At 45.9% G+C, this 14,423-nt stretch overlaps 2 protein-coding genes across 4 annotated transcripts; one reads left to right on the top strand and one right to left on the bottom strand.

Moving 5' to 3' along the window:
* Positions 1–1,508: 1,508 nt before the first annotated feature.
* On the bottom strand, positions 1,509–4,856 carry LOC103032948 (mitochondrial fission 1 protein). Its single transcript, XM_022686147.2, has 5 exons — positions 4,730–4,856; positions 4,020–4,152; positions 3,703–3,779; positions 2,735–2,840; positions 1,509–1,955 (listed from the first exon to the last, which is right to left on the bottom strand). The coding sequence occupies exons 1-5, from the start codon at positions 4,772–4,774 to the stop codon at positions 1,858–1,860; spliced, it is 459 nt and encodes a 152-aa protein (XP_022541868.1). The 5' UTR covers positions 4,775–4,856; the 3' UTR covers positions 1,509–1,857.
* Positions 4,857–5,419: 563 nt separating this feature from the next.
* On the top strand, positions 5,420–14,351 carry LOC111196783 (uncharacterized). Of its 3 annotated transcripts, none has more exons than XM_049482756.1 (19): positions 5,420–5,555; positions 5,652–5,704; positions 6,193–6,285; positions 6,494–6,615; positions 7,105–7,251; positions 7,386–7,454; positions 7,633–7,830; positions 7,905–8,001; positions 8,407–8,624; positions 10,614–10,764; positions 11,263–11,471; positions 12,110–12,227; positions 12,309–12,511; positions 12,707–12,821; positions 13,204–13,373; positions 13,639–13,727; positions 13,856–13,989; positions 14,059–14,105; positions 14,204–14,351. In XM_049482756.1, exons 1-18 carry the CDS (start codon positions 5,533–5,535, stop codon positions 14,091–14,093), a joined length of 2,244 nt encoding a protein of 747 aa, XP_049338713.1. In that variant the 5' UTR covers positions 5,420–5,532; the 3' UTR covers positions 14,094–14,105; positions 14,204–14,351. The 3 variants fall into 3 exon arrangements, with proteins under 3 accessions (XP_049338713.1, XP_022541872.2, XP_022541870.2); XM_022686151.2 differs by having other exon boundaries at positions 6,491–6,615; XM_022686149.2 differs by having other exon boundaries at positions 6,491–6,615; positions 13,856–13,994.
* The last annotated feature ends 72 nt before the right edge of the window (positions 14,352–14,423 follow it).

Genomic DNA, 14,423 nt, shown 5'->3' with positions numbered 1-14,423 from the left:
GTACACTATACACACACACACACACTACACACACACACACACTATACACACACGTACACTATACACACACGTACACTATACACACACACACACACTACACACACACACACACTATACACACACGTACACTATACACACACACACACTATACACACACACACTATACACACACGTACACTATACACACACACACACACACACACTATACACACACACACTATACACACACACACACACACACTATACACACACACACTATACACACACACACACACTACACACACACACACACTATACACACACATACACTATACACACACACACACACACTATACACACACACACACACTACACACACACACACACTATACACACACGTACACTATACACACACACACACACACACTATACACACACGTACACTATACACACACACACACACTATACACACACACACACACTACACACACACACACTATACACACACGTACACTATACACACACACACACACACACACTATACACACACGTACACTATACACACACACTATACACACACACTATACACACACACACTATACACACACACACACACTACACACACACACACACTATACACACACGTACACTATACACACACACTATACACACACACTATACACACACACACTATACACACACACACACACTATACACACACGTACACTATATACACACACACACACTATACACACACGTACACTATATACACACATGTACACTATACACACACGTACACTATACACACACTATACACTTTACATACACACACACACTGAGATGATTGGATGTGTTAAACCATGGGATCCAATTTATTAAATATTTAATAGATAAAACCTGAATAAACCCGGTACTACAGAAACAGATCAGAACCGTGGTTCTCTGGACCTGACCGGGTTCAATTCGGTTCAGTTCTGTTACCGTGGCGATGGGGAAAACAGGTTTACTTCCTGGTCTGACTCTGACCCGGTTCTACAGGAAATAAACCCAAATACAAATAAAGCTTCATCAGCAGAACCTTCAGCAGAACCTTCAGCAGAACCGGTCTCTGTTCTTATGTTGCTGATTCTTTAACTGTACAGATATGAGTCAGATGTGCAAACGCACAAACACAGCTCGTCCAGTTCCAGCAGAGAAACACTGCCAGAAGAATAGGATCAGCTCAGTGTTTAAGAGTAAAAACTAATGTTATCAGAGTTTAACACTTATTCATCTCACCTGATAACCAGGTCAACAAAGGCCACGCCCACTTTCACCACACACACACTGATACCTGAATTACCCCAGACTCCCACCACCAGTCCTGATCTCTACTGACCACAGACCTGCCTGTATTACATCATATTAATCTCATATCACACAGAATAACAGTATAAAGTATGTAATTAGGTAAATATAAGCTCTGGTCTGAGAGCAATATCATTGGTCTGATCATTTGGTTTGATATGTAAATGAGGCTTGAGTCTGAGAAAGGTGAAGACAGCGTTTATTGAAATTATAAACACAGTTTATTACACTGTTTAAATCAGTAAATATAAATATTGCAGTTTATATATTCTGTATAATATTTCAGTAATACTGCAGAGTGATGAGTTATATAATCATCCAGCTTTTAATAATCACACAGAACCAGAACCCCCCCTGGATCAGAACACCACCCCCGCCCCGTCCTGCACGCGCTCAGTACAGCGCTCCGGGGTTAACGTGTGAGCTAAGCTAAAGCTAGGCTAATGGTCAGAGCTGCAGTATAAAACGCCAGTAAGGCTTTAGTGTGTTAATCAGGTTCTGCTGGACCCGGCCGTCACCTCGCCCGACTCCTCACCCCGCCTTCTTAGCCACCGCCAACCCGATCAGACCCGCCAACCCGGCCACGCCCAGCCCGATGCCTCCCACTATCGCCATGCCGACCAGCCCATCTGCAGAGGAAGATCAAAGAGAAAAGATCAGCAGGTGATCAGAGTATTAGTGGCAGGTGACAGGTACAGAGTGACAGGTACAGGGTGACGGGTACAGGGTGACGGCTACAGGGTGACGGGTACAGGGTGACGGGTACAGTGCTGGGTTCATGGTGACGGGTACAGGGTGACGGGCACAATGCTGGGTTCATGGTGACGGGTACAGGGTAAAGGGTACAGGGTGACGGGCACAGTGCTGGGTACAGGGTGACGGGTACAGGGTGATGGGTACAGGGAGACGGGTACAGGGTGACGTACAGGGTGAGGGGTACAGACTGGGGGCTACAGGGTGACGGGCACAGTGCTGGGTTCATGGTGATGGGTACAGGGTGACGGGTACAGGGTGACGGGCACAGTGCTGGGTTCATGGTGACGGGTACAGGGTGACGGGCACAGTGCTGGGTTCATGGTGACGGGTACAGGGTAAAGTGTACAGGGTGACGGGCACAGTGCTGGGTACAGGGTGACGGGTACAGGGTGATGGGTACAGGGAGACGGGTACAGGGAGACGGGTACAGACTGGCGGCTACAGGGTGACGTACAGGGTGAGGGGTACAGACTGGTGGCTACAGGGTGACAGGTACAGGGTAACGGGTACAGGGAGACGGGTACAGGGTGACGTACAGGGTGAGGGGTACAGACTGGTGGCTACAGGGTGACGGGTACAGGGTAACGGGTACAGGGAGACGGGTACAGGGTGAGGGGTACAGACTGGTGGCTACAGGGTGAGGGGTACTGACCTCTCCGCATGGCCTTGTCGATCAGCTTCTCGAGCTCCAGGGCCTGAGTGTTCCCCGGCTCGTTCTTCAGCAGCGTCCTCACGAACTTCAGCGCCCTCTCGTACTCCTGAACACCAACAACAGGTCAAGCGGTGTGTTTGTGAGTGAGGGGTGGGGTTGTGAGTGAGGGGTGTGTGGTTGTGAGTGAAGGGGTGTGGTTATGGTACAGCGGTGTGGTTGTGAGTGAGGGGGGTGGGGTTGTGAGTGAGGGGGTGTGGTTATGGTACGGGGGTGTGGCTATGAGTGAGGGGTGGGGTTGTGAGTGAGGGGTGGGGTTGTGAGTGAGGGGGTGGGGTTGTGAGTGAGGGGGTGTGGTTGTGAGTGAGGGGGTGTGGTTGTGAGTGAGGGGGTGGGGTTGTGAGTGAGGGGGTGTGAGTGAGGGGGTGGGGTTGTGAGTGAGGGGGTGGGGTTGTGAGTGAGGGGGTGTGAGTGAGGGGGTGGGGTTGTGAGTGAGGGGGTGTGGTTGTGAGTGAGGGGGTGGGGTTGTGAGTGAGGGGGTGTGAGTGAGGGGGTGGGGTTGTGAGTGAGGGGGTGTGGTTGTGAGTGAGGGGGTGGGGTTGTGAGTGAGGGGGTGGGGTTGTGAGTGAGGGGGTGTGGTTGTGAGTGAGGGGGTGGGGTTGTGAGTGAGGGGGTGTGAGTGAGGGGGTGTGGTTGTGAGTGAGGGGGTGTGGTTGTGAGTGAGGGGGTGGGGTTGTGAGTGAGGGGGTGTGAGTGAGGGGGTGGGGTTGTGAGTGAGGGGGTGTGAGTGAGGGGGTGGGGTTGTGAGTGAGGGGGTGTGGTTGTGAGTGAGGGGGTGGGGTTGTGAGTGAGGGGGTGTGAGTGAGGGGGTGGGGTTGTGAGTGAGGGGGTGTGAGTGAGGGGGTGGGGTTGTGAGTGAGGGGGTGTGGTTATGTGTAAGGGGGTGTGGTTATGGAACTCTGCATCTTCACCTTGAGTTTGTAGTTCCCGACGGCCAGGTAAAACAGGTAATCCCTCTGATCATCTTTAGTCCCTTTGTGAATCAGATCTGCAAGAAGAGCAAAAGAACATTACAGCACCTCCCGGCCACTATATCGGAAACACCTCCACTGTACCTCCACCTTACTGGTGCTCAGCACTGGGACTGTGGCTCCACCTGCTGGGTAACAGGGTGTACTGCCTCCTCTGCAGTGGTTCGTGTGTGCTTTAACAACATCTGCCCTGTGCTTATTAACTATAGCTAGGTGTTTCTGATAAAGTGGCCAGGGACTGAAGGGGGGGTTCTCACCATCCAGCAGTTCGATGCCTGTTTTGATATCAGTGCTGGATTTACTCCGGATTAAACACCAGGCGTATTCAAATTTAGTGTTTTTAGACACGCTGCCTTTTTCCAGCTCTGCTTTATACTTCCTCCCAAACTTCTGTAAATAAACACAGAAATACATATAGCAGAATTACAGTTATATATATGTATATATATATATATATATATATATATATATATATATATATATATATATATATGTGTGTGTGTGTGTGTATATATATATATATATATATGTGTGTGTGTGTGTGTGTGTTTGTGTATATATATATATATATATATATACATATTGCAGAATTACAGTTCTAAACAGAATTACAGTTATACATCAGAACTACAGCTATATTACTACAGTTCTATATTACAATTACAGTTATATTGATCAGAAATACAGTTAAAAACATAATTAGTTATTCATAAAAAAGTTATTCATTAGACCTACAGCTATATAATGAGGATTGCAGTTATATACAAAAAAGTTATATATCAAAATTAAACTAATAAATCTCTTTGAATCCTTGAAACTCTACAGCATCACTGCACTTTAGATGGGTTCTATCAGTACAGAAGAGTCTGTAGGGCTAATATTAGTATATTAAATAGTGTATTAATTGCTGTATTAGTGTATTAATAAGTATATTAGTGTATTAATTTATAAAATAGTGTATTTTTACCTCCAGATCTTCAGGAGCTACGATCTCCTCCACCACCGCCTCCATGTCTGTTTGTGTTGACGTCAGCAGGTCATGTGATCAACGGAGGCTAAACTCTGACAAAAGTCCTACCGGATGTGTTTTATATGGATATTTATTCAGTTTTTGTTGCACTAAATAAGATAGTCAGGATTCTTTTGTATTATAATAATAGAATAAATTACAAAAGCTGGTGTTTTACCTCAGATTAGCCACAGTCCGCCAACTTCAATTTAAAAACATCAGTTCCATCTTAAATGCTTTATTAGTTCCGTAGGAGGACCTGAGGTGCCCATAAAAACAGCAGCACCATTTAAGGTGGAACGGGAAGTTTCTAAAGCTGGCTATTTGCAAGCTAACTAATCACATAAATGCCTCACTATTAAATAATATGAGTGATTAGTGATTATTGGAGTATTAGTGATCATTAGACACTATTAGTACTATTAGCACGCTTCGATATTTAACGCACGTAGTTCTGGTCTGTCAAACAGGAAGCAAATAATAAATAATATATTTTGGAAAAAATTAACAGTCTAATAATAATAAATAAAAATATGTAAACTATCATTGTAAAAATACATATATATTATTATCTCCTCTAATATGCACGTTTCTATATATATATATATTATTTAGGAGCCTCGACAGGTCACGTGGTTCGTGAGGTTAATTAGTGAGGCTCACCTGTCAGGTGTGTGGGTGAATCGTGAAGCTGTAGTGAAGCTTTAGATTGTGAAACGTTATTTTCTGATTTATTATAATCACATAATTAATTATTAACGATGAATGAGAAGAAAATGATTCGGTGGGTGTTTAGAAGTGAGAATGTGTTAATTCAGCTTAATCTAAGTGGGTTTATTGTGTAACTGTAGTGTAATTTGTGTATTTTGTGTGTTTTTAGTGTTTTTTGGTTTGTATTGTTCTTTGTAACGCGCGTTGGCTGTGCAGTGGACGGTAAGTGACGTGTTACTGTTTTTTATTGAATAGTCTTTACTGATTTTTTTGTGTTAAATCTGTTTATTGATTAGTTTGTTTATTGATTAGTTATACTTTTGTTGATTAGTTTGTTTATTGATTAGTTATAATTTTGTCTAAAACGATTTCGTTTAATGTAAACACGTTTAATTTAGCTTTCACACACCTTTTTTTTAGAATTCTGTTTCACCTTAAATTATTCTGTACTATTTAAGGTGGAACAGAGAGTTCCATAAATACTACCGAGGCGCCCCCAATGTTCCTCTTGCACTATTTAAGGTGGAATAGGAAGTTCCACAAATACTACTGCGGTACCCCATTGTATCTGCCTCACTATTTAAGGTGGAACTGGGAGTTCCATAAAAAAGCGAGTTTTAATCTCGTTTTGATGAGTTTAATTGCCTTATAAAGTTCTTTTATACAGTACACTTAAGTATATGAATAATTACTGAAGTTCTGATTTTCAGGCATGTTTAATATTGGATGCAGTGACCGTCAGTTCTGGCTGGTGGTGAAGTCTAATTTTCTGGGCAGCAGGTTCAGGTTTGAGGTAGAGGAAGGTAATCAGATCAAAGTTATTGATTGATTGATTGAATGTTTGATTGATGGTTTGATTGATGGATTGATTAGTTTGGAGTGTTACGATTTATTATGTCATTCATTTATATGATTACGATAGAGTTTTATACAGTACAGTATAAAACCAACATCACTGCTGTCCAACCAGATCTGTTCATTAAACTTACCCTGCCCCTTATGTGGTAGAAGGGTCAGGTGTGCGGCAGGTGTGGGGTCAGTGGGCGGCGGAGTGCGGATACACCCTGCAGCTGGACTCCTGGGGTGACCTCACACTCCGGGTGTCTTACCTGGCCTGTGGCGTCCAGAACCAGGTGAGTCTCAGGAGTAAAGGAACCCTGTAGTCCTTTTCCACCACCGGGGAACTGGTTCTGTTCCGGTTCCATCCCTAATTTAAACCAGTATTTGTGTTTGTGGGTGACTGTAGCTGGTTGGTGTTGGTGTTGCAGGGAGACTGGGTGTTTGAGGGTGACTGTAGCTGGTTGTTGGTGTTGCACGGAGACTCTGGGTGTTTGAGGGTGACTGTAGCTGGTTGTTGGTGTTGCAGGGAGACTCTGGGTGTTTGTGGGTGACTGTAGCTGGTTGTTGGTGTTGCACGGAGACTCTGGGTGTTTGCGGGTGACTGTAGCTGGTTGGTGTTGATGTTGCAGGGAGACTCTGGGTGTTTGTGGGTGACTGTAGCTGGTTGTTGGTGTTGCACGGAGACTCTGGGTGTTTGCGGGTGACTGTAGCTGGTTGGTGTTGATGTTGCAGGGAGACTCTGGGTGTTTGAGGGTGACTGTAGCTGGTTGTTGGTGTTACAGGGAGACTCGGAGTTCCGGCTGATGCTGTGGTTTGTGAATGAAGGTGCTGCTGAAGAGGGAACTTCTCAGCATCCTCTGCTGCTGTCCTGCAGACTGGAGGAACCCTGGCGGCCCAGAGAGGTCGTCTGTGAGAAGAACTACATGGAGGTACTCAATCCTGAACCCTCATAACCCAACACTCTAACCTGAAACAGCAGCAATTCAAATAACCTTATATAGATGTTGTCTAACGTATAGTTAGTATATACATAAAAAAAGTGTGTGTGTGTGTGTGTGTGTAGATTTCTGTGGAGAAACAGCTTCCTCCTGATAATCAGAAGGGAACCGAGTGGGTCGCCCCCGGACCTGCAGTAAGTGGGTGTGGTTTAGCGGGTCAGCTGGATTTGGTCAGTGTTTGGGGTTCTTCCAGAGGTTTCCATGGTTTGTCAGCAGGTTTAGTAGTTAAAGTTTAGGTGGGCTTTATATCGTGTGTGTGTGTATGTGTGTGTGTGTGTGTGTGTGTGTGTGTGTGTGTGTGTGTGTGTGTAGGATGATACACTGCGTGAATTGCGTGTGTTATTCCGAGTGCCTGATCTCCGGGAACGCCTGAGCTCCGGCTGGCCTCCTCTAAAGGAGGAGAGTATTCCGGGGCACCTGGTGCACCTGCTGGGCTACAGCATCAACATGACGACGTCCCGTATCGTCCTGCGCTGCGCCTATGGGTCCAGACTCGCATATACCCTGCAGGTCAGAGACCCGCCCCCCTAACACAGTGTTAAATCCATAAAGTTCATTTTTATAATTTATATATATTTTTGCAGGATGGTAATGTTACAGTGGAGATAGTCAGCACCACCCTCCTGTACCGACACCAGTGGACCCTGCTCAGAGTGGACACATCAGTGGCCTGCACCACCTGTACGCCTCCATTAACCTGCGCTGCGGTTGGGAATAGGGGGTGGGGTTTGGGGTGAGGTTGGAATTAAGAGTTCTGAAATAAGCCAGGGACTAGGACCAATTGCAATCAGTGTCTCAGAATAAATTATTAAAAGGAGTATTTTTTTGGGACAAAACTAAGTAAGAGAGAAAAGTCTCTGAACAAATAAGGCTATGATTTAAACCAATCACAGGCAGGAGGTGAAGTCTAATAATTAACGATGCAGAAATGCATTGCAGTAAGGGGGAGGAGTCTCAGAACATGGTTCTTGCTGTTCCCCTGGTGTAGATTTCACGCTCATGCTCTGCTATTAGATCTGGTGTTTACTGTTTGAGTTCAGATGTTCAGGAGCTCCAGGCTGCTCTGTAACGATGCTCTAACCCCAGCTCAGGGCAGTTCGGACGGGGCAGATGTTATCTGGATGTTGCCCTGGTTGCTGCCCCCCCTGGTTCAGACCCCACTCAAACAGAAGAGTCTGAAGGTGGCCGTGGGCGGGTACTACATCAGCCAGTGTGAGGCACGTGACCGCGGGTACAGGATTCAGGACAACAACGACACCATAGAGATCCGCATCCCGTTCGGAGCTGATGGAGGACGCCTGAAGGTACCCTCTTCTCTTACAGGTGCTAAAACAAACTAGCTAGAACATCCATTATCTGTTTAAACATCCAGAAATATCTGGAAACCTGGGTTTGTACTAGGGCTGCACAATATATCGTTTAAGCATCGTCATTGTGATGTGTGCATGTGCATAATTCACATTGCAGGACATGCAATGTCACTTAAGGCAATTAAATTAAACATGTCATGTTGCAGTGTTTTGATTCTTGACACAAGTAGTAGATACACAGCGCGGTCTCTGTGCAACTCTGTGTGAGTGACAGGCTGCTGCTGCCTGAGAAGCGCAAGGGGGGGGAGGGGGGGGGTGAATCTGTGCTCCTCAATCCAGCACAGTTTAGCACTGCAGATATTTCCAGTTACAGCTGAATTCATACTTTTAATCCTTTCTCATACAGAGTTCCCCAATGATGGAACAAACTACCCTCCACTACCAGATCAGGAGAATCTCTCACTATCTTTAATAAACTCCTGAAGACAGAGCTCTTCAAAGAGCACTTACTCTCCTAACACCTCTAACTAACTACCTTCTACTACCAGATCAGGAGAATCTCTCACTATCTTTAATAAACTCCTGAAGACAGAGCTCTTCAAAGAGTACTTACTCTCCTAACACCTCTAACTAACTACCTTCTACTACCAGATCAGGAGAATCTCTCACTATCTTTAATAAACTCCTGAAGACAGAGCTCTTCAAAGAGCACTTACTCTCCTAACACCTCTAACTAACTACCTTCCACTACCAGATCAGGAGAATCTCTCACTATCTTTAATAAACTCCTGAAGACAGAGCTCTTCAAAGAGCTCTTACTCTCCTAACACCTCTAACTAACTACCTTCCACTACCAGATCAGGAGAATCTCTCACTATCTTTAATAAACTCCTGAAGACAGAGCTCTTCAAAGAGCTCTTACTCTCCTAACACCTCTAACTAACTACCTTCTACTACCAGATCAGGAGAATCTCTCACTATCTTTAATAAACTCCTGAAGACAGAGCTCTTCAAAGAGCTCTTACTCTCCTAACACCTCTAACTAACTACCTTCCACTACCAGATCAGGAGAATCTCTCACTATCTTTAATAAACTCCTGAAGACAGAGCTCTTCAAAGAGCACTTACTCTCCTAACACCTCTAACTAACTACCTTCTACTACCAGATCAGGAGAATCTCTCACTATCTTTAATAAACTCCTGAAGACAGAGCTCTTCAAAGAGCTCTTACTCTCCTAACACCTCTAACACACTAACTACTTCTAACCTCATCTCCTTCTTCCTCTTCTCTACTCCTCTATCCCATTATTTCCCTCTGATCTCCTTAAGGCCCTATCTATAGATGCTTTATTTTTAACTTCTATTTTTTTTGTACTTAACCTCTTCTATTATTTGCACTTCAATATTGTAAGTCGCTTTGGACAAAAGCGTCTGCCACATGTAATGTAATGTATTGTAATGTAATCCCAGAAAAACGAACGCTCTTATTCACCTTTTAAAGAGACATTTAAATGCTGATTACTGAAGGGGTGATTACTGTTGTTTTGCTGTTTTGCTTGGGTTTTGAGTGTGTGGCACTGACTCAGCTCTTGATCGGTCTGGATGCGAGACAGCGCACAGGTGGGGGGCTGGTGACGTCATGGGCCCTGCAATATTGTGCAGCCCTAGGTTGTACCACAAAAAGCAATATAAGCCTGATAGTTTAAGCCCAAACTCCCATAATTCAACTGCACCCACTATCAGCCCTCACTCCAACTCCCATAATTCACCCGGCTTTACCATAAACACACTGACCAGTGTTCAACCTCACTGACAAGATAACACCTTACAACTGATACAGGTGTGGTTGTTCCCAAGCCTTGGTCCCCTCATGAACTTTGAAGGAACATCAGCGGCGTCAGCAAACTCTGAATACCTGATGTTTCACCCTGGGGGGTGTGTTTGATTGTGTGTTTGTGTGTGTGTGTGTGTGTGTGTGTGAAGAGTGGTGTAACTGAAGGACAGTACTCTCAGCTGTACGAGGTGGACGTGGTGCTGCTGAGGGAATGGGAGGATTCTGCCTGGGGACGAACACAGCAGCGCACCTTCAGGACCCTCAGCACCAACCGGAAACTCCCCGTCATCATCACCGACCGTGAGTTCACCCTCAGCACTGACAAGATACTTCCTGTAAAGACATTCTCTTAGCTTCAGAACAGTGTGACGTAATTGTGGAGAAAGTGAACCTCTGCAGGAATTTAGCAGGGAATTCACTCGCCGTGCTGCATAAACTGGGGGAACTCTGCGGCCGAAAGCAGTACGCAACAACAAATCTGATTGGTTGAGAACATAGACAACAGGCAAACTTGTGAAGGCGTGTTTGGCTTTGTTCAGCTTCATTTATCGCTTACAAATTTAGTTTTGCAGGATGTATTTAGAGGCCTTTATCTAGACCCAGTATTACAGCAGTGTTCAGGGAGAATTGCTAGTTGGGCACCTGAGCCACCTCTACAGGTGGACTTCCTTCCCAGGAGTGTTTTCTAGAGCCTTCCAGAATAATCCATAACCAGCAACAACCAGGTAAACGTGCACTAGCAGGGGGGCGTATAGAGCAGTTACCCACCTTATTCTTTCTGCCCTCTTTCTCTTTTAGACACGGCGCCCTCTGGTGGAGAGCTGCTGGTGTCGGTGGGTGTGTTCCTGCCAGATATTCTTCTGGTGAACGTGAGCACAGCAGATCAGGTGTTCACTTGGGATGAAGCTGAGCGGAACTCTGTCCGTATATCTCAGGTTTCATTCTCCAATGGTACTCACTCTTACCTGCTGCAGGTTCCCTTCAGGCACCCACTCGTCACACAGAAGGTGAGAACATGACGGCCTTTGTTACAGCCTATCTAGAACCCCAGGAGGAACTAATGATGTTCTGCTCACACTATAAGCCTGTTTGCAATGGTGCTGCACGATATGTCAATACTAGAAAAGTATCTCTGGTATTCTTTATTAAAAATTATACAATACTCTGTTTATTTAGTACCGGTACTTTAATAATGAACATGTGGTGTGTGTTTTTTTTTTTGCGCTCACACTACTGCTCACATTGATGTTCTGGCAGCAGAACTGATCTCCAACCCTAAAGGCCAAGTTCTAGTTCTGTGGTGAACACACTGTAGCCTATTTGTACCGTTACTGGTGCAGCCTGAAGCCTTAAACACTACAGAGCAGGTTAAAAACCGACAGGATTTATTTCACTACACGAGATTCCTGACCACGCCCTCCACCATGCTCAAAACTCACATTACTGAGGAGATTCAGAGGCCAACATCTCGCTGCTATTTATGAAAAAAAATGTTTTGGGTACCCTGAAGTATCTGTGCTTAGACCTTTTTATAGTGTCACTGCTGTTGTGTGGGCGGAGCCTTGGAGGATGCAGCTGTGGAGGGTGGGGTTAAGGTGTTGTGGTATGAGGGGTGTTTGTGATAAAGTGGCCGCTGTTTCTGCAGTATGTGGGAGAAGGTTACAGCAGCTACTCCCTCTCGCTGCTGCTCTCCTTCCTGCTTTCCCCCGATGGTCAGATCTTCCACGTCCCGCTGATCCTTCGCTCCACGCTGCAGGACGCAGGTGAGTCCGGCAGGTCCGTCCGGTTCGGTACCTGAACCCGTCCCACCCATCCTGATCCTGCTCCTCTTGTCTCCTCACCAGTGGTGCCTTGGCTGGAGGGGGCGTGTTCAGACCGCGGAGTGCGAATACAGGTGCATTATGGGAATTTGCAGAAACAGTGGGGCGTGTATGTGGGTGGATTGAAGCTGCAGCAGCTGCTTCAGAACAGACAGTACATCCTGGATACAACCGAAGAGTCCGTCTCCATAGAGATCCCACTGTTCGCACCGGGGATGGACTACAAGGTACACATCCACCCACACACAGCTGCTTTAATCATTTTGATGTTGCAGGGTGGTTTTATGGTTTTGGGGCTACACAGTGTTTTTTGTGGGACAGGGTGGTTTTGGGGGTACAGGGTGGTTTTGGGGGTACAGGGTAGTTGGGGCAGTTGGGGCTGAACTGTTTGTTTGAACTGCTGCTTTAATGCTGTGTCTCAGGGTCTGAGTCTGCAGGGACTGGAGGTCAGTGTTTGGGTCAGGTTGGTCCACGTAAAGACTATGGAGGAGCTCTCGCACCTGCAGGAATGTACCTTACCTGTGAAGGAGCTGCTGGGTAATTACAACACACTTGTTTATTTCTCTAGCCTGGGTTACAACCTTTAGACCAGGCTAAATCCTTTAGTCCTTGGTTAACTCCTCTAGTCCGGGTTGTCTCCTCTACTCTGGGGTAACTCCTCTAGTCCGGGTTAAATTGTTTATTTCTCTACTCTTGGGTTAACTTCTCTAGTCCGGGATAACTCCTCTAGTCCTGGGTTAACTCCTCTAGTCTGGGTTGTCTCCTCTACTCCGGGGTAACTTCTCTAGTCCTGGGTTCACTTTTCTAGTCCTCCTTTAGTTTTTCTAGTCTTGGGTTAACTCCTCTAGTCCGGGTTAAGTGTGTGTGATAGTAAGTGGTGTAGTGAAGTGCGCGTACTGAGTGGTGTATCTCTCGGCAGTGTGTCTGCCGGATGGTCAGATGGTGGCGCTGTTGGACGTCTCTGGTGTTTTTCCTCCTGTGGATCCTAAACGCATGGTTCTGCTGGACCCGTCCTGCGGTCCACTGGACACTGACAGTTCCAGAGTGCTCTTCAGCTTCCCCTCAGGATCCTGCGGTTCAGTAGTCACTGTGAGTCTGCAGATCCACACCCTGCTGCGGTTAGCAAAGTACTGCTAGCATTAGCATTAGCATTAACAGTATTCAGACCTCAACCTGGATGTATTTAGACCCAGAACACGGTTTAGTGGATCTGCTGGTTTCTTTATTATCGATAGTAATTAATGAATTGTTTAATTAATTAAAAGGTTAATTAATGCTGAGTAATTATAACACTATTAGATCTCCAGTAATTAAAGTAGAACTGCAGGTTAATTGCCTTTAACTGCTCCTCCAGCATGCAGACGGTCATGTGATCTACGCTAACACAGCAAGGTACCTGCCTCCAGATCCCGCCCATGCCAGACTGCACCCGCACCTGTACAGGTGAGTCTGTAAGGTGGAGTTTGGACTCTGTATAGTCTGTTGGTTCTACAGTAAAGTCTGTTCGAGACCACTAGGGGGGAGCTGGGGTTACTGCTTATATAAACTCACCTGTACACCTGTATCTCCAGCGTTCCTCTGATGTGTGTGTTTCCTGAGAGCGGACCCTACAGCATCTCCATCTACAGACCTCGCTCTACAGCGCCCCCTACAGCACCCCTCATTCCCATACCCTACCCACACACTCCACACACACACAGCGCAGGTGAGGTGTATACACACACACACACACGCACTGTGTTTCAGGTGTACTGACTGTTCTCTGTTCATTTAGATTTAAAATGGCTCCCCCTGCCTGCTGGAGGATGAAGGAACGTCCAGGTAAGAGACTAAGTTGGTCCCTGACGGCTGGAAGGAGTGTTCTGTAAATAATGCACATTAATTTTTGTGTGTGTGTGTGTGTGTGTGTGTGTGTGTAGCTACTTCTCTTGAAGTGTCACACTTACAACATTACCATGACGACAGCGCTGGACCCCAACAGGACAGTGAAATGCGATTGGTCGTCCCCGCAGTCAGGGGTTACTCAATTAAACCAGTTATTAAATAAAGTTTGCTATTTTTCATGCAGTCTGAATGTTGGTCTGATTTTATGGTTTCCTGCATGTCCCAATTCCCCCCAGTCATACCGAACACTCAACA

This window comes from Astyanax mexicanus, chromosome 1 (genome assembly GCF_023375975.1).
Source record: "Astyanax mexicanus isolate ESR-SI-001 chromosome 1, AstMex3_surface, whole genome shotgun sequence".
Classification (NCBI taxonomy): Eukaryota; Metazoa; Chordata; class Actinopteri; order Characiformes; family Acestrorhamphidae; genus Astyanax; species Astyanax mexicanus.
The sequence above is the reverse complement of the archived record's forward strand: the minus strand, read 5'-3'. Positions and strand labels throughout refer to the sequence as shown.

Excerpts from the sequence above, each read along its gene's own strand:
- LOC103032948 (XM_022686147.2), bottom strand. The coding sequence starts at position 4,774 with ATGGAGGCGGTGGTGGAGGAGATCGTAGCTCCTGAAGATCTGGAG. Across the intron at positions 4,153-4,729 it reads TAGCTCCTGAAGATCTGGAG|AAGTTTGGGAGGAAGTATAA; the intron begins GTAAAAATACAC and ends GTTTATTTACAG. Across the intron at positions 1,956-2,734 it reads CGACAAGGCCATGCGGAGAG|ATGGGCTGGTCGGCATGGCG; the intron begins GTCAGTACCCCT and ends CTTCCTCTGCAG.
- LOC111196783 (XM_022686151.2), top strand. The coding sequence starts at position 5,533 with ATGAATGAGAAGAAAATGATTCG. Across the intron at positions 5,705-6,192 it reads CGTTGGCTGTGCAGTGGACG|GCATGTTTAATATTGGATGC; the intron begins GTAAGTGACGTG and ends TCTGATTTTCAG. Across the intron at positions 13,374-13,638 it reads CCTGCGGTTCAGTAGTCACT|CATGCAGACGGTCATGTGAT; the intron begins GTGAGTCTGCAG and ends CTGCTCCTCCAG.